This window comes from Scyliorhinus torazame, chromosome 3 (genome assembly GCF_047496885.1).
Source record: "Scyliorhinus torazame isolate Kashiwa2021f chromosome 3, sScyTor2.1, whole genome shotgun sequence".
Classification (NCBI taxonomy): domain Eukaryota; kingdom Metazoa; phylum Chordata; class Chondrichthyes; order Carcharhiniformes; family Scyliorhinidae; genus Scyliorhinus; species Scyliorhinus torazame.
In genome coordinates, this window is record NC_092709.1 from 89,601,684 (window position 1) to 89,620,713 (window position 19,030).

The 19,030-nt window shown below is 45.7% G+C and overlaps 1 protein-coding gene across 1 annotated transcript; it reads right to left on the reverse strand.

Annotated features, from left to right (window-relative positions):
- Positions 1 to 1,767: 1,767 nt before the first annotated feature.
- grpel1 (GrpE-like 1, mitochondrial) lies at positions 1,768 to 18,391 on the reverse strand. Its single transcript, XM_072495948.1, has 4 exons — positions 18,217 to 18,391; positions 13,286 to 13,442; positions 11,570 to 11,651; positions 1,768 to 3,118 (listed from the first exon to the last, which is right to left on the reverse strand). The coding sequence occupies exons 1-4, from the start codon at positions 18,339 to 18,341 to the stop codon at positions 2,769 to 2,771; spliced, it is 714 nt and encodes a 237-aa protein (XP_072352049.1). The 5' UTR covers positions 18,342 to 18,391; the 3' UTR covers positions 1,768 to 2,768.
- Positions 18,392 to 19,030: the final 639 nt, after the last annotated feature.

Below are 19,030 nucleotides of genomic sequence, written 5' to 3' on the forward strand. Positions count from 1 at the left end.
TACAGGGGTAGGGTGGGAGAGTGGGCCTAGGCAGAGCATTCTTACCGAGGGTTGCTGCAGACTTGAAGGGCTAAATGGCCTCCTTCTGCACACTAGAGATTCTAAAATTATCCCAATGGATTGAAAAGAATAAAGTGCTCACATCCCTCTGGAGTTGAAAATTTAAAAGATTCGCTACTCTAACTGAAGAAATTCCTCATCTCAGTCCTAAAGGGCCTACTTAAGACTGTGTCACCTGGTTCTCCACCAGGCCGTAAGAATTTTGCAATACAGACCTGTATCCTCAATTGCTCCTCATAGAAAAGTCCTACTATAGCAGGAATTGGGAGAATTCCAGGGAGAAGGTCTCATCCAATTCAGCTCTGCAAGCCTGAATACTCAAGGCTGTACCAAATTAACTAAGCACATCAGGGCAACAGTTTAGATTCTTAAAACAGACCCACTTCCTTACAATGGATCAATCCCATTGGCCTGTCGTGCAACTGTCAATCAGGGTGGTTGGTTAGATTAGAGCAGAGCGGGTGGCCCAGCCTTCACTCAACCCACTCAAAACCAAGATGTTGATGATGAACTGGCAGGCATGAACAATAGAACATTACAGCGCAGTACAGGCCCTTCGGCCCTCGATGTTGCGCCGACCTGTGAAACCAATCTAAAGCCCATCTACACTATTCCATTATCATCCATATGTTTATCCAATGACCATTTAAATGCCCTTAATGTTGGCGAATCCACTACTGTTGCAGGCAGGGCATTCCACGCCCTTACTACTCTCGGAGTAAAGAACCCACCTCTGACATCTGTCCTATATCTATCTCCCCTCAATTTAAAGTTATTTCCCCTCGTGCTAGCCATCACTATCCGAGGAAAAAGACTCACTGTCCACCCTATCTCATCCTCTGATCATCCTGTATGCCTCTATTAAGTCACCTCTTAACCTTCTCTCTAACGAAAACAGCCTCAAGTCTCTCAGCCTTTCCTCATAACATCTTCCCTCCATACCAGGCAACATCCTGGTAAATCTCCTCTGCACCCTTTCCAATGCTTCCACATCCTTCCTATAATGCTGCGACCAGAACTGCACACAATACTCTAAATGCGGCCGCACCAGTTTTGTACAGCTGCAAACATGACCTCATGGCTCCGAAACTCATCCCGCTACCAATAAAAGCTAACACACCGCACGCCTTCTTAACAACCCTATCAACCTTGGTGGCAACTTTCAGGGATCTATGTACATGGACACCGAGATCTCTCTGCTCATCCACACTACCAAGAATCTTACCATTAGCCCGATCTTAGCATTAACAGTAAAGTTTAAATAAAAATTGAATTCAATTTTGTACAGTGTACAATTCACAATGTTTTTCTTGATGTCTTATCAGCTGTTCACCCATACCCTGCTGCAGCTCCTGGCAGTCGCTGAAGTACCGACATAGAACATTATCTTTGGCTATCAGTAACCACCTGTATAAAGAACCCAAGTCAATCTTTCAGATGGAGATCCATCTTCAAGATGCTAACTTGTCTGTTCTTTTCACAGATACTGAGCGATTTGCTGTTTCCAGCATTTCTGTTTCTCGTGGATTCCAGCATCAGCCATATTCTTTTTAGTGCAACTTACAAGTGATATATTAGGCAGACAACAGCCCAACTAAGCAACCGTTGGCTCCATCTACAGGCGAGTTAGACTAAATTACCGAGAAGTCTGAAGAGAAAGCAACTGCACAATAAAGGGCAAAGTAATTAAAAGAATTCTAATCAGCGTTGAAGGTTAAATGATGGGAAAATTCTCATTTATTTTCTTATATAAATTTTTTAAAATCACAAGCTATGGAAAACATTAAAGAATCTTCTTTCCCCCCGCCTTCAGGATAATGAGCTTATGTTTCTGTATTCAAATCAATAAATAAAATTAACAATGATAATTTAGAATATATTCAAACAATTAATTTAAATTGGTCAAAATTTTAAAAATATTGTGGTATCTTGAAAAACTGTAGTTAGCTTCTCAGTGTTACCACAAGGGGAAATTATTTTGCCTTATACAATCATTCTTTGTAATCCACATATCATTTTCCTGTTATATAACAAGTGATATTGTCACAGAAAATATTAGCACTTATACCTTACATTCAGGAATATTAAACTTAATATTTTGTAAACCTGATCACTTTAACAGTAAAGTTTAAATAAAAATGTAATTCAATTTTGTACAGTGTACAATTCATAATTTTAAAGACGATGTGTAAAATACTAAATAGTCCACAATGTGGACAGTTATTTATTCACAATAAGACCATACAAGTGGATACTTTGAACAACAGATTTTTTTCTTTGTCTTGATATGAAGACCAGATTAGCTTTCATGGTAATAGGAAGCTTGACTGGGATCAGCTGGAGAAAGATGAATAAAGCATTGTACTAGAAGACAACTAGACAATTATCAAATCAGAGTAGAACTGGAACGTCACAGTCCAACATTTTGAACTTTGAAAAAAAAAGTCTACCGTAAACTCTTTGGGAGTCTGTTAAAATATTTGAATATTTATTGGTGACCAATGCCTGAAACAGAAAAAAACTAATGAGGTCAGAACATTCACTTCTTATAGTAAAATACCTTTCAAACCTGCAGACCCTTAGTTTTTGTGAAAAAAAAGGATTATCTTCAATTCTTCATAAATAGCAAATCAAAATATCCATTAGTCAAAGAACAGGAACTATATGGTCTTTTTGAACTATACTGCAGTGAGTCACCCCAAACACAGTTATTCTGCTCCTTTAACAACACCAACTAATGCTGGCCGAAGGGTGCGCCCATGAAGCTTGTACCCTATCTTGGTCACTAACGCCACTGAGCCTGGCTCCTTTCCTTCCACAGGAGTGTGGAAGAGAGCTTCATGCTCATATGGATCAAACTTTGCTCCAATGGGATTCAGTTTGACAAGACCATGCTTGGAAAACACTTTCTGAAGTTGTCCTTCAGTCATGATAAGACCTTCGAAGAGACTCTTCAAGTGGGGGTTCTGTCCTGTGATCTCCTCTTTTGGCACACTCTCCGTTGCTTTCTCAAGAACATCCGCCACATCCAACAGGTCCTTGCAGAAACTTTGAATACCTTAAAAAGGGAAAAATGACACTCAAAACTCTGATGGAATTCAAATATAAATAAAATGTACAAAGTGTGTTAAAAACATTTGGGAGAAAACAGTGAAAGCCAATCTGAGATGACTTTCCTTTGCTAAAAACAAGAGCAACATTTTAGGTTTATCTCAAGTTGATATCTATACAACCAAAGTTCCACTAGATTTTTTTTCCTCCTTGCCTGTTTTTTTGCCGTTTTATCCGAGAATGTTTTAATTCTTTGATATTTCATGTTTGATCAGGACAACTCAATCAGCGTACTCCAATTACTTCTCCGAATTTAACCAACTTCAAGCAGAACTATAGCCAATCTACTATTAAGAAGCAGCATAATGACACCATCGCTCTAGCAAATTAAAATGTTAAACTACGTTTTTTTTATAATTAGAAAAAAGCCTTTATTCTACTTTTAAAGGAGAATTAGAATTCCCAATTAATTTTTTTCCTATTAAGTGGCAATTTAGTGTGGCCAATTCACCTACCCTGCACATTTTAGGGTTGTGGGGAGGCGAAACCCACACAAACACGGGGAGAATGTGCAAACTCCACACGGACAGTGACCCAGAGCCGGGATCGAACCTGGGACCTCGGCGCCGTGAGGCAGCAATGCTAACCACTGCGCCACCGTGCTGCCCAAGCAGTGGCTAACTTAAGCATAATCAAAAAGCCTGTAATTGCACCAGCTAACCGTTGCAAAATAGACTTGTTCCCATCAATAAAGTTTTCAATTCAGAAGGCCTAATGAAATTCAGTTGAAATAAAAAAAGCCTCAAGAATCAATGGTGACATTTCCCAGAAATTTACCAATTTTTCTCAATTCAGAAATGTGTATAATAAATTTTTAATAACAGCCAATCTCACCTGAGTAAGCACCACAGAAAGCTGGTACAGGAAATGGAAAACATTCAGAAAGGTGTAATAGGGAAATATTAGAGGTTAAGGCAAAAAGTACATTTCTGTAAGCACGGGTGTTCAGTATTGAGCAGTGCAAAATAAATGGCAATGCTGCACCCCAGCACGGACCCGTTTCAACTGAAGGACAGAAATTCACTTCTAAATCAGGCAACGAATCTTGCACACAAAAGGGATGAAGATGTTGAGACTTCAACTTTAATAGCTATTGCCAAGTATCAAATTATAGTTACAGAAATAAGTGCTTTAAAAGTTAGTATTTTTTAATAAGGGAACAGGTCCAAGAATAGACTAACCAAGTGTGCAGAATTCAAAAACAATATTGATAGAACAAAATGTATATGAACAAATTTTGCACACTCAGGTCCTACTGTATCTCCTTTTCCCACTTCATCCTCCACTCTTGAAGGCCTATCTATTGCTTGGTACAGTTCTGTAGCCACTGTTAAGTCTCTGGCACAGTTTGCAAGTGGTTTTTCTTCATGACTCATTGAATACCGAGTGCAGAAGGAGGCGGTTTGGCCCAGAGTCTGCACTGGCCTTCTGAAAGAGCACCCTACCAAGGCCCAATCCAACGACCTATCCCTGTAACCCTACCTAATCTTTGGACACTAAGGGGCAATTTGTCACTGTCAATCCACCTAACCTGCACATCTTTGGACTGTGGGAGGAAACTAGAGCACCCGGGCGAAACCCATGCAGACACGGGGACAAAGTGTAAGCTCCACACAGACAGTCACCTGAGGTCGGAATCTGGTGCTGTGAGGCAACAGTGCTAAACACTGCCACCATGCCGCCCCTTGAACTAAGAAGATCAGCCAGCTATTTGCTTGAGAAAGGCTTTAGAATCAGATTCCCTGATGTCCAAAGTATTCAGCAAGGATTCCCGGATAGCAATCAAGAACCGGATACGGGTATGGTAATATAGTGGTAATGTAGCGGTAATGTAGCGGCATGTCCTTCCCTGGTTTGGTCCACTATGGACTGAAGTCCCTGCTAACATGGTCAACTCTCACGAGTCCTCGGAATTGGCCTATGAGTTGTAGTAATTTCAAAGGCATCCCCACCCCAACCCACGGAATCTATAGATGGGCAAGTATTGCTGGCGTTGCCCGAGAATTAAAAGAACAAAAGGTGCAGTGAATTTTTCCACTCCAGAATTCAAGGGAGCTGAAGCCAACTGCTGCACTTCAGTGATAAGAGCAGAGTTTATACATCAAAACCACATGCATGGTCTTGTTTTAATTGCAGCCATTAAATATTATATCGAGATATCCAGGTCTTTGATGAAACACCAAATAAAATGTACTGAGTGTTGCCTGATGTGCATTTGTGGAAATCAAATTGCTAGTGTTTACAAACTAGTTATGAGGAGCTGCAGCATCAATGGGCAGCAGTCAGAATTGCACATGCTTTGGAAATGTTACAATGAAGGTCTTCTGTTACTCTTTCCACAAATGCAACCTGGCCCAAGTATTTTAAAGCATTTTCTGCTTTGAAATAAACAGCCTTCCCCAAAACATAACATTATTCTTGCATTTGAATATGTTTACGTGGATAATGTTTTAAAAATAATATTGGGCAGTGAAATCTCGGTGGCTGCCATGGGGTGAGTGGTCTCACATTTGGTGGCACCCGCCAAAGTGGATTTTGTTGCGTCTTTATCCCACCCAGAGGGCAAAAGGTGCAGGACTGCCTGGGGAAGGTAATACTCTGGTGTGGGTGGTGGATGGATCCATAGACAGGGAGTGGTGCAAGGAAGAAAGAGCTGCTGGAGCAGGACAGTCTTCATGATGCGCACAGGTAACGATGACGGCAGACAAGGGGACTATGCTGCCTGTCCAGTGGTCGATGGAGTTGGTGGAGTTATTGAATGATAAGTTTCGGCAGCAGAAGAAAGAGACCCTGGAAGACTTAGCCAAGGTGGCGGAACCGCTGAGATCTGGTATCAAGCGAGTGGAGCAGAGGCTGGCTGGAGTCCCAGGGCCAGGCCATCCGGAAAGTGGAGGAGGCGGTGGGGGAGCACGAGGAGCAGTTGGCTTCATTGGCGGCCGAGGTGGGAGTAATGAGAGAGACCCAGAAGCGGCTACAGGAGAAGGTAGAGGACCTTGAGAACCGCTCCCAGAGGCAGAACTCGAGAATTGTAGGGATGCCTGAAGGCAGCGAGGGAGTGGACTCCTCGAGCGGAGCGTGGCTGGAATGCTGGAAAAGCAGATGGCAGAGTGGGCCTTTGTCCGGGCCCTTGGAGGTCGACCAAGTGCACAGGGCACTAATGAGGAGGCCGCAGGCGAACGAGTTGCCGAGGGCAATGATGGTGCGTCTTCACTGGTTCCGAGATAAGGAAAAGATCTTGAGATGGGCGAGGCAGATGAGGAGTGGCACCTGGGAGGGGAGTGAGCTGCGACTGTATCAGGATCTGGGCCCGGATCTGCCGAAGAGAGACGGGTTTAACCGGGTGAAGGCTGCCCTTTTTAAAAAGGGGGTGAAGTTCTGGATTTGTACCTGGCTCGCCTCTGGGTGAACTTCAATAATAAAGAGCACTATTTTGGAACACCGGAGGAGGCGATGGAATTTTTGAGGGACAATGGACTGGCATGTGGAGGAGGACATTGAACTGCGGAAGAGGGTGTGTGGAGATGAATCCAAAGAAAAAATGCTGGAAAATCTCAGCAGGTCTGGCAGCATCTGTAGGGAGAGAAAAGAACTAACGTTTAGAGTCCAGATGACCCTTTGTCAAAGCTGCTTCCTTGTTCCAGGCCTACTTGGGTCCCCTCCCACAACTCCTTTGCCGGTACTTGATGACTATTTTGGTGCCGCGTCATGCTCTCATCCGGACCTGGAAAAATTCATTAACTTCGCTTCCAGTTTCCACCCCTCCATCACTTTCACCTGGTCCATCTCAGACACTTCCTTTCCCTTCCTTGATCTTTCTGTCTCCATTTCCAGCAATAGACTATCTACTAATATCCACTACAAGCCCAGAGTCCCACAGCTATCTGGACTACAGCTCTTCGGATCCTACACACTGTAAGAATTCCATCCCTTTCTCTCAGCTCCTTCGCCAGCTTTGACAAAGGGTCATCTGGACTTGAAACGTTAGCTCTTTTCTCTCCCGACAGATGCTGCCAGACCTGCGGAGATTTTCCAGCATTTTCTCTTTGGTTTCAGATTCTAGCATCCGCAGTAATTTGCTTTTATCCAGTGTGGAGATGAATGTGGTTTTCTCTTTTTTCTTGATCTTTGCTAATTCTTGTATTTTTTTTTTTTTTTTTTTTTTAAATCGGTTGGTGGTTGGGGAACTCTTCTCCTCAGAGATATTTCAATGCGATGAGGGGATGAGTGCAGTTTTTAGACTATTGGGGTTTTCTTTTTTGTTTCTCTTCTGTTTTCTATTGTTGCACTGTTGGTTGCGAGGTGTGCGAGTGGGGGAGGGGAATCAGTGGCGAGGTAGGAGGCTGAGGCGCCTTGGGCGTGGGTTGCCAGCCGAGCTAGTTAATGGGAGGGTAGTGAGGGGGGGATCAGCTGGTTGGAGAAGCAGAGTGGGGGTGGGGGGGGCCAGCACGGTGGCGCAGTGGTAGCACTTCTGTCTCACGGCACCGAGGTCCCAGGTTCGATCCCGGCTCTGGGTCACTGTCCGTGTGGAGTTTGCACATTCTCCCCGTGTTTGTGTGGGTTTCGACCCCACAACCCAAAGATGTGCAGGGTAGGTGGATTGAACATGCTAAATTGCCCCTTAATTGGAAAAAATGAATTGGGTACTCTAAATTTTAAAAAAGAGAAGCAGAGAGGGTTGGGGTTGTTGTTTTGTTTAGGGGAAGGGGGAGGGGCTGATGAAGGTATTGTTGAGGTTATATTATATAGGAGGGAGTGATGACGTTGGACATCTGGGGATGGGCCTGGAGGGTTGCATTGCATGGATGGGGGTCTGGCCTAAGGGGTATGGTTGATCGGTGTGAGAGGCCATCCGACCAGGCTGGTCACATGGAACACGAGAGGGCTAAATGGGCCAATCAATCGGTCGCATGTTTTCATGCATTTGAGGAGTTGAAGGCAGATGTGGCCTTTTTGCAAGAGATGCATCTGAAGATTGGGGACCAGTCAAGGCTAAGGAAAGGGTGGGTAGATATGAAGACGCGGGGAGTGGCGGTGCTGGTCCATAAGCGTGTGGCGTTTGAGGTGGGGAATATCGTAGTGGATTCGGGGGGGGGAGGATCGTGATGGTAAGTGAGAATTTGGAGGGGATGTAAGTGGTCCTAGTTAATGTTAATGGCCCAAATTGGAAAGAAATGGAGTTTATGAGGCGAGTATTGAGGAAGATCCCGGGCCTGGACGCGCACAGACTGATTATTTTTTTTTGGGGGGGGGAACGTCTTCAACACGGTCATTGATTGGGGGATAGACTGGTCGAGTTTGAGATCAGGGAGAGTGTTGGATGTGGCAAAGGAGCTGAAGGGGTTTATGGAGCACATGGGGGGGTGGACTCGGGATACTTGGCGAACGTGGTCTCGGACTTGCAGGTGGATCGGTGGGGGGGGGGGCTCAGCGCCCGCAGTGGAGGTTGAATGTGGGACTGCTAACGGAGGAGGAGGGCCGCCATCCAGGGGTACATGGAAGTAAATGATACAGGTGAGGTCTCAGCTGCCACATTATGGGAGGCTTTCAAGGCAGTGGTCAAGGGGCAGTTTATATCAATTCGGGCTCACAGGGAGGAGGAGGAGCAAGCAGAGATGTCAAGGTTGGTGGACGAGTTTATGCGGGTGGACAGAAGGTACGCGGAGTACCCGGAGGCTGGATTGTGGAAGGAGAACAGAAGCTCCAGATGGAGTTTGCACTGGTCTCCACAAGGAAGACAGTAGGTCAGTTGCGGACGGCCGGGGGCAATGTATGAATACGGGGAGAAGGCGAGCATGATTCTGGCCCATCAGCTCAGGAAGCTAGAGGCAGCGAGGGAGATTGGCAGGGTGAAGGATGGCAAGGGTGGAGTGGTATTGAATCCGGTGGAGATGAATGGGGTGTTTGAGGAGTTCTATAGGAGGCTTTATAAATCGAAGTGACATGTTGGCCAACATCAGCGCCTTCTAAATATCACAATGGTGCCTTCGGAGAGACGGAATGAGGAGGCAGTCGCGATGGACGCGGAGAAGGCCTTTGATCGGGTAGAGTGGGAATATTTGTGGGAGGTATTGGGGCGGTTTGGGTTTGGGCAAGGGATCCGATTGCTGTACCGGGCGCTGGTGGCGGGTTGGGTGAGTTTGAGGTACTTTAGGTTGTACCAGGGGAAGAGACAGGGTGGCCCACTCCCACTGTTCCTTTTAGCCTTGGCGATAGAGCCACTGGAGATGGCGCTTAGAGCTTGGAAAGGGATTGCGTGTGCGTGTGTGTGTGCACATAGGGTGTTGCTATATGCGGACGACCTGTTGCAATATATATTGGACCCACTGGAAAGCAGAGGGGTGTTATGGACATTTTGGTGAAATTTGGCCAGTTTTCGGGGTATAAATTAAACATGGGAAAGAGTGAGGTCTTCCCGATCCAGGCGAGGGAACAGGAGAGGAAGCTGGGCAAGCTGCCGTTTAAGGTAGTGGGGGTGAGTTTTAGTTATCTAGGCATCCGGGGGGAACGATGGTGGGAGCAATTACACAAGTTGAATCTGGCTCGGTTGGTGGAGCAAATAAAGAGGGTGTTTAGAAGGTGGGATGTGCTTCAGTTATCATTGGGGGGATGGGTGCAGGCTGTGGAGATGACTGTGCTCCAAGATTTTTGTTTGTATTCCAGAACCTCCCAATTTTTATCTCCAAGGCCTTTTTCAAGAAGGTTAGTTCAATGATATCGGGATTTGTGTGGGCAGTGGTGGACCCTTGAGTAAAGAAGGCACTGTTGGAGCGGGGGCGAGGGAGGGTTGGGGTGGCATTGCCAAATTTAATGAAGTATAATTGGGCAGCAAATATAGTCATGGTAAGGACGTGGTTAGTTGGGGAGACATCGGTATGGGAGTGAATGGAGGCAGTCTCGTATAAGGCAGCACGGTAGCATTGTGGATAGCACAATTGCTTCACAGCTCCAGGGTCCCAGGTTCGATTCCGGCTTGGGTCACTGTCTGTGCGGAGTCTGCACATCCTCCCAGTGTGCGCGTGGGTTTCCTCCAGGTGCTCCGGTTTCCTCCCACGGTCCAAAGATGTGCAGGTTAGGTGGATTGGCCATGATAAATTGCCCTTAGTGTCCAAAAATTGTCCTTAGCGTTGGGTGGGGTTACTGGGTTATGGGGATAGGGTGGAGGTGTTGACCTTGGGTAGGGTGCTCTTTCCAAGAGCCAGTGCGGACTCGATGGGCCGAATGGCCTCCTTCTGCACTGTAAATCTATGATAAGAGGCTGCTGACGACACCTCTGCCGTTCTCCCCATCCAGGTACTCCACAAGTCCGGTAGTAGTAGCGGGCAGCCCTGAGGGTGTGGGGACAGTGGTGACAACGCTGGAGGCTTGAAGAGGCCTCAGTTTGGGCTCCAATTTGTGGGAATCACAGGTGTGCTCCGGGGGGGGGGGGGGGGGGGGGGGGAGACTGGATGGGAGTTTTTAGGTTTGGCGGCGGGCGGGGATCGAGCGTTTCGGGGATTTATTTGTGGGAGTAGCTTCCCAACCTTGGAAAGACTGGTAGAGGAGTATGAGTTGTCCAGCGGAAACATGTCCCGGTGCTTACAGGTGCGGAATGTGAAACAAGTGCCGTCCTTTCCTGATCTGCCGTCCCCGGGGTTGCGGGATAAGGTGCTTGTCAAAAACAGAGGCTGGAGAGGGCAGGGTGTCAGAGATATAGAAGAAATTGATGGACTGGGAGGGCACCCCGTTAGGAGTAGTTAAGCAAAAGTGGGAGATGCTGGGGGTTGAGTTGGAGGCTGGGTTATGGGAGGAGGCTCCAAGGGTGAATGGACCCTCTTCATGTGCCAGGCTGAGTCTCATTCAATTTAAGGTAGCCCATAGAGCACATATGACAGTGGCTAGAATGAGTAGGTTCTTTGAGGGGATGGAGGATAGGTGTGGGCGGTGTGCAGGGAGGCCCACAAATCATGTTGACGTTTTGTGCCTGCCCGAAGTTGAAGGGATTTTGGCAGGGGTTCGCTGACGTGATGTCGGAGGTACTGAGGGTGAAGGTGGTTCCGAGTCCAGAATTGGAAGTGTTTGGAGTGTCGGAAGATCTGGGAGTGCCGGGGGGGGGGGGGGCCTATGGTAGGGAGGGTATTGAGTTACAATGTGATCTCCTGTGTATTTTATTTTTTGTGTTTGATGTTTATTTATAAATGCCTTAATAAAAATATATATATTTTTTAAACTTCAATCTGTTGGTGCATTATCAACAAGAGAACTCGCTTCCTGTACCCCTAACCGAGCACACAAGACTTCACCATCCCAAATTCTAACATCACCAATCTACAAGTGAAGGAACTTTGTAATTAGCAGTAATGAAAAGCGTGGATTGTGTACAAATTTAATTTACTGGTATCCAATGTTGAGATGCACTTACCATATAACTTTGCTTCTTCGACCAGTTTCTGGCTTCTTTGACGTAGATTTTCGGTATCTGCTAGCGCCCGCTTATACTTGTCCTACAAAGTACCCACATAATACTTATTATTTCACCCAATTGTGTCTCACTTTTATTTTATTTTCAAAAGTTAAACTAATATTTATCCAGTGTGATCAATTCTTATGTTTAATCTATAAAGTTACCTTCACACAACTTCCAGCTGGTTAAGGCACTGACTACCTGAGCCATAAAGACCAAGCAGGTCACATATTTAATCACTGTGATGAATAGGTGAATTGGAGGGCACTACAATTGTTATCGGCACACCTGGGTTTGGGAAGGGAATTTCTTATTCCTGAATATTATCTAACATCATCTGTCAGAAATGCACATGTACACGGAATAAAAAAAACCTTGTACTCAGCTGTGATGCTGTTTAGGAGTCAGACAGATGGAATTCAGTTTCTAGTCACACATATGGAGAGTTGGGAAGTTATTGTGGTACAACCAGTGCCATTGGAGCTACACGCCAACAAAGAGTGTCTTATATGGAAACTTTATTTGCAGCATTTCATATCTGCCACACTTCAGACATTATACAATAATGTCAAAGAAAAAAGTACAAAGAAATCAACATTGTCTTTTGGAGTCAACAGACTCAAGAGGAGTCTCAAACCTTATTAATTGATAAAATAAGGTTAGTGTTTACTTGGCAATTATACTTTGTAATCTTGAAGAAACAAGACCTACAATTTATCCAAAAAGTATAGTACAATCATTTTTCTGTATGGGCAGCGGGTAGTGCATCTTGTTCCATCACTATACCCGTAGCAGAGAAGAATTTCTGGGATTTAAAGTATTACCAAATTGTTGACAGCTATGCTGTAGATAGCCAAAGGGTTTGCCTCAGAGTAATGGCAGCAGGATTCAGAAGTAGTCAGAAATTATCTTAAAATACTAATTTGCGTTTTCCATAATTGCAACAAGGAATCCTACTCAAAGTATCCCTAACACCTCTAACAAAACTGAAATAAGGGCAGCACGGTGGCGCAGTGGTTAGCATTGCTGCCTCATGACGCTGAGGTCCCAGGTTTGATCCCGGCTCTGGGTCACTGTCCGTGTGGAGTTTACACATTCTCCCCGTGTTTGCGTGGGTTTCGCCCCCACAACCCAAAGATGTGCAAGGTAGGTGGATTGGTCATGCTAAATTGCCCCTTAATTGGAAAAAATGAATTGGGTACACTAAATTTATTTTTAAAATAATTTTTTAAAGTTTTAAAAAACACTGAAATAAAGTTTGTTCTCAAGTGTTGTTAAAACAGGTGTACTTAGAATGTCAATAAGATCCAGGTTAACTATATTCCACTCCATAGTGTCTTTAGGTCACGATCAAGGAAAGTCAAGGGCGGCACGTGGTGCAGTGGTTAGCACTGGGACTACGGCACTGAGGAACCGGGTTCAACTCCCCGCCCTGGGTCTCTGTCCATGTGGAGTTTGCACATTCTCCCCATGTCTGCGTGGGCTTCACCCCACAACCCAAAGATGTGCAGGTTAGGTGGATTTGGCCATGCTAAAATTGCCCCGTAAAAATAAATCAAGGAAAGTGAGGCTATTCTATCTTGCATTGTAGAAATATTATTATAAAATAGCACATCCTTTGACCTACAACCTTTTCACCAAGGATCAATGTAAAGTTTAGTTATTTATGCTTACTGCAAGGTCCTTCAGTTGTTCCTCCAGCTTGGTCTTTTCTTCCACAAGTACTTTTTCTGTTGGGCTGGATTCTCCTTTGTCTCCATTCTGAGTCTGGCTTTGGTCATCTTCACAACTTTGTCCAGTGTTTTTCTGCCGAGTAGCTGTACAGAATAACCTAAGGAATATATTAAAGTCACGTTAGTCAGAACATACAAGGAGAGGCAAACTAATCAGACTGAAAGCTGACAAATCCCCTGGATTTGAAGATCTTCATCTGAGGGTCTAAAACTAAATGGCTGCAGAGGTAGTCAATGTTTTGGTTGTAATCTTCCAAAATTCTCTACTTTCTGGAAAGGTACCAGCAGATTGGACAACCCCCACCTTCAGGAAAAGGAAACAATAAAGCATGAAACTGTAAACCAGTTAAACTAATATTTATTACCTGGGATAAAAGCAAAATACTGCAGATGTCAGAAATCTGAAAGAAAAATTGAAAGGATGCTTGAAAAACTAAGCAGGACTGGCGACCAGACTATAGAATAGTCTGGGGCAGCATGCTAGCAGACAGCGCCAGGATCCCAGGTTCAATTCCTGGCTTGGGTCACCGTCTGTACAGTCTGCACATTCTCCCTGTGTCTGCGTGGGTTTCCACCAGGTGCTCAGGTTTCCTTCCACAAGTCCCGAAAGACGCGCTGTTAGGTGAATTGGACATTCTAAATTCTCCCTCAGTGTACCCGAACAGGCGCTGGAGTGTGGCGACTAGGGGATCTTCACAGTAACTTCATTGCAGTCTTAATGTTAAGCCTACTTGCGACACTAATAAAGATTCTTCTTCTTATTGGAATATGTGTTGACTTTGGCAACTGGGAAGGCAGATGGGATGGAACACAAATGTATTTCACAGTGCAGAATGGTAACGTTCAGTGATCATAACAGATAATTTCATATTTCGGTTGAGGGTGAGGAATTTGCGTCTGAAACAATTGCCCTCAAAAATGATTTTAAATACTAATTTGTGCTTTTCATAATAGCAGAAAGAACAGGCATACGTACAATGTTATGAGGATTAATCGGCCAGAAGATTGGGAAAATGTTAAGATTCAGGAAGAGTTAAATTGATTAACATTAACGCTGTTTCTCCCTCCATAGATGCTGCCAGACTTGCTTAGTTTATCCAGCACATTGGACTGTATGCAGTCCACATCGGGACTGTACGCAGAACAATACTTTTCACCGTACCTTTCAAATGATAATAAATCAAATCCACATTTTGTTTCCATATCCATCGCTGTGAAAATACTGACGTCCATTATTAAGAAAGTAGTACCATGACATATAGCAAATCACCATACATGCAAGCAGAGTCATCATGGTTTTGTGAAAAGAAAATCATGTCTGAAAAATGTATTAGTTTTCTTTGAGACTGTAACATGCATGGTGGATAAAGGGGAACTAGTAGATGTAGTGCATTTGGATTTCCAAAAGGCATTCCATAAGGTTGCATGTAAAAAATAATGCACAAGATACAAGCTCATGGTGCTGTAGGTGGGCTGACAAATGGCAAGTTACATTCGCGCCACACAAGTGCCAGGCAATGACCATCTCCTACAAGACAGGATCTAACCATCGCCCCATGACATTCAATGGCATGACCATCGCTGAATCTCCCACAATCAACATTTTGGGGGTTACAATTGATCAGAAACCGAACTTGGCTAGGCATATTAATACTGTGGTTACCAAGACAGGTCAAAGCCTAGAAAACCGACGGCGAGTAACTCACTTCCTGCACCCCCCCCCCCCCCACCCCCTCACCCAAAGCCTGTCTACCATCTACTAGGCACAAATCAGGAGTGCACTGGAATACTCTCCACTTGCCTGGATGAGTACAGCTCCAACAAAACAAGAAGTTCGAGACCATCCACGACAAAGCAGCCCACTTGATTGCTCCCCCTTCCACAAACATTCAAACTCTCCAACACTGATGAACAGTAGCAGCCGTGTTAAAAAAATAATCTTTTTAGAGTACCCAATTATTTTTTTCCAATTAAGGGGCAATTTAACGTGGCCAATCCACCTACCCTTCACATCTTTAGGTTGTGGGAGTGAAACCCACGCAGACACGGGGAGAATGTGCAAACTCCACACGGACAGTGACCCAGGGCCGGGATTCGAACCCGGGTTCTCAGCGCCGTAGGCAGCAATGCTAACCACTGTGCCACTATGCTGCCCGTAGCAGCCGTGTTAACCATCTACAAGATGCACTGCACTAACTTGCTATGGTTCCTCAGAGGACAGCACCTTCCAAACCCACAATCACTACCATCTAGAAGGACAATAGCAGCAGATACCTGGGAACCTCACCACCTGGAGGTTGCCCTCCAGGTCACTCAGTACCCTCACTTGGAAATATATTGCTATTCCTTCACTGTCGTGGGGGTGCAAAATGCTGGAAATCCCTCCCTAACAGCACAGTGGGTGCACCTACACCTCAGCGACTGCAGCGGTTCAAGACAACTCATAACCACCTTCTGAAGTCAACTAGGCCTAACCAGTGACACCCACATCCCATAGAAATGGTGATATGTTAGCATTGACAGTGGATTGACTACTTAATAGAAAACAGAGAATTGGGTCATTTTCAAGTTTGGCAAACTAACGGAGTGCCGCAGAGATCAGCGTTGGAGCCTCAACTTTTTACTTTTAAAATTTAGAGTACCCAATCTTTTTGCCAATTAAGGGGCAATTTAGTGTACCCAATCCACCTACCCTGCACATCCTTGGGTTGTGGGGATGAGACCCACGCAGACACGGGGAGAATGTGGAAATTCCACACGGACAGTAACCCGGGGCTGGGATCGAACTCGTGTCCTTGGTGCCGTGAGGTAGCAGTGCTAATTACTGCATCATGGTGCCGCTCTGAGCCATAACTATTCACAACCCGCGAAGGATTCTACTTATGTGGAAGGAAGCGAAGCCCCCAGGCGTGGAGGCCTGGATAAACAACATGGCAGGGTTCATAAGATTGGAACGAATAAAATTTGGGTTGAGAGGATCGGCTCAGGGGTTCACCAGGCGGCGGCAACCGTTCCTTGACTATCTCGCGGAATGATAATGAAAAGACAGAAAGGACAGCAGCAGCAATCCAGGGGGAGCACTATTTTGTGTTTTTGCTATTTGTTTTTTCTTTTCTAGTTTGTTGTAAGCTCACTACATTATTTAAATAATGTTTAATGTATAATCCCTTGTTGAGTTGTAAAAAACGGAAAAACTGTTTGAAAAATTTCAATAAAATATATATTTTTTAAAAAACTATTTACAACCCATATTAATGACTTTGATGAATTAACAGAGTGCATTGTAATAACATTTACTGGCCATACAAAGATTTAATTGAAGGGAATCAAAGGGCCTGCAAGGAATTAGATATTTCAGTGGATAAAAATTTGGCAGATGAGAAATTATCCATTTTGGTATGAATAAGAAGAAAGCAAAATATGTAAATGGCAAGAGACGATATTCACCTGAGGAAGGAGATGTGCTCCGAAAGCTAGTGATTTGAAACAAACCTGTTGGGACTATAACCTGGTGTTGTAAGACTTCTTACTAAGAGACTATAGGGCACAGCACTAAAGGAATCAATGTTCTTGTACTTGAAACATAGGTACAAGAAGTAAATGAGGAAGGCAAATGGAATGTTGGCCTTTATTGCAAGATGATGAAGTGTAAAAGTAGGGAAGTCTTGTTACAACTGTACACAATAATCGCAAGATTACACCTCGAGCAGCTTTTGGCTCATTTATGGAGGGGCATACTTGCATTGGAGGCAGTTCAGAGAAGGTTCACAAGTTGAGTCATGCAATTAAGGTATTGCTTTATGAGGAAAGGTAGAGCAGCCTATGCGCATTGGAGTTTGGAATAAGGTCTTATTGAAAAAATAAAATTTTATGGTAGATGAAGAGGATGTTTCCCACAACAGGGAATATAGAATTAGGGGGCATAGTTTCAGAATAAGGGGTTATCTATTTGTGAACCTTTGGAATTCTCTACCCCAGAGAGCTGTGGAGGTTGTCATTGAACATATTCAAGGCTGCGATAAGTGGACAGGTTTTGGAATAATAGGAAAGTATGGGGAACAGACGGGTTAGTGGAGCTGAGACGCAGATCAGGTTAGTCGTGGTCTAGTGAATGGCAGAGCAGACATAAGGGGCCCTGTAGTTTATTCTTGCTATTTTTGATGTTAAGTTCTTATCTCACAGGCTGGAGCATAAATGGATGGAAGTTACACTGATCATAGATACCTGACAGTGCAGAAGGCCATTTAGTTCATTGATCCTGCACCAACCCTCTGAAAGAGTATCCTACCTAGGCCCACTCTCCCGCAATCTCACTTAACCGTTGCATACTGAGGGGCAATTTAGCATGGCCAATCCACCTAACCTCCTAAACTGCACGACTGTGAGGAAACCCGAGCGCCCGCAGGAAACACATACAGACACGGGGAGAATGTGCAAACTCCACAGTCGCCCAAGGTCCGAATCAAACCCGGGTCCCTGGCGCTGTGAAGCAGCCGTGCTAGCCACTGTTCCACCATGCAGCTCAGGTTCGACCACATCTGGCATTCGGCTTGGGCAACGCAACTCAAAAATTATGTTTATGCCTTTGAGGGGCACAATACCTTTAAATGGGTAAAACTGTAGAAGATAGGGTCAGCGGTAGAAGCTCACTCGCAGGCCCATTCCCCGGGGCCGAGGCCAGTAGGGAAACCCACCGACGGGGCCCGGGGCTGGTCGAAGAGATGACCAGGGAAGTGGGGGATGGGAAGCACTCCGCCAGCGGCAGCCCAGTCTCCCGGGGGGAGCAAGAGCTGCCGGAGTTAGTCCGCTCGGCCCAAGCACCCCGTGAGGGTCCATGCACACCTCCAGGGCCCGGGGAATGACCGACCTTACCTGTGGCTGGAGAGGCGGCTCGAGCTCGGGCAGGCGGTAGCGGCGGCCCCCGCTCTCGCGGCCTCTGTCAGCGCGAGGCGGCCTCCCGCCCGCAGCAGCCGCGCGCCCCACTCCGCCATAGCCATTCTTCCGCACTGACGCAACTGGAGCGCGCCTCGCTCCCACCTGACCAATCGGAGCTCCCTTCCTCCTCCACGCGACGTCACATAATCGGCGCGCGCCAGCTTGCCGTCCACCTGCCAAGCCGAGCAGGGGAGAGCAATGGAGAAGGAGCGACTGATCGGCAGCCCGATTAATGGCTGCAATCAGCGATTGCTTAACGTTGGACTGTTGAAAGACAGAAAGTACCCCCAGCACCTGGAGGTTCCCCTCCAAGCTGCTCACACGCCTTTCTGACTTGAAAATATATCGCCCAGTTCCTTCACGGGCTGGGTCAAAATCCTGGAATTCAATCCCAAAACACCACAGTGGGTGCACCTACACCGCACGGACTGCAGCGGCTCACCGCCACCTTCTGAAGGGCAATTTGGGATGGGCAACAAATGCTGGGCCCACCCCTGATGTTCACAGCCCAGGAAGTATTATTGAAAAAGTACACATGCAATTCTGCTATTTAGTACGCACCTGATGAAGGAGCTGCGCTCCGAAAGCTAGTGACTCCAAACAAACCTGCTGGACTTTAACCTGGTGTTGTAAGACTTCTTACTGTGCCCATCACAGTCCAACGCGGGCAGCACAGTGGTTAGCACAGTTGCTTCACAGCTCCAGGGTCCCAGGTTCGATTCCTGGCTTGGCTCATTGTCTGTGCAGAGTC

Bases quoted from the DNA above. Each gene is read 5' to 3' on its own strand.
- grpel1 (XM_072495948.1), bottom strand. From the start codon at position 18,341: ATGGCTATGGCGGAGTGGGGCGCGCGGCTGCTGCGGGCGGGAGGCCGC. The intron at 13,443-18,216 runs GTAAGGTCGGTC...TATATTCCTTAG, and splicing joins AGCCGCCTCTCCAGCCACAG to GTTATTCTGTACAGCTACTC. The intron at 3,119-11,569 runs GTAAGTGCATCT...TCCCTTTTTAAG, and splicing joins CGAAGAAGCAAAGTTATATG to GTATTCAAAGTTTCTGCAAG.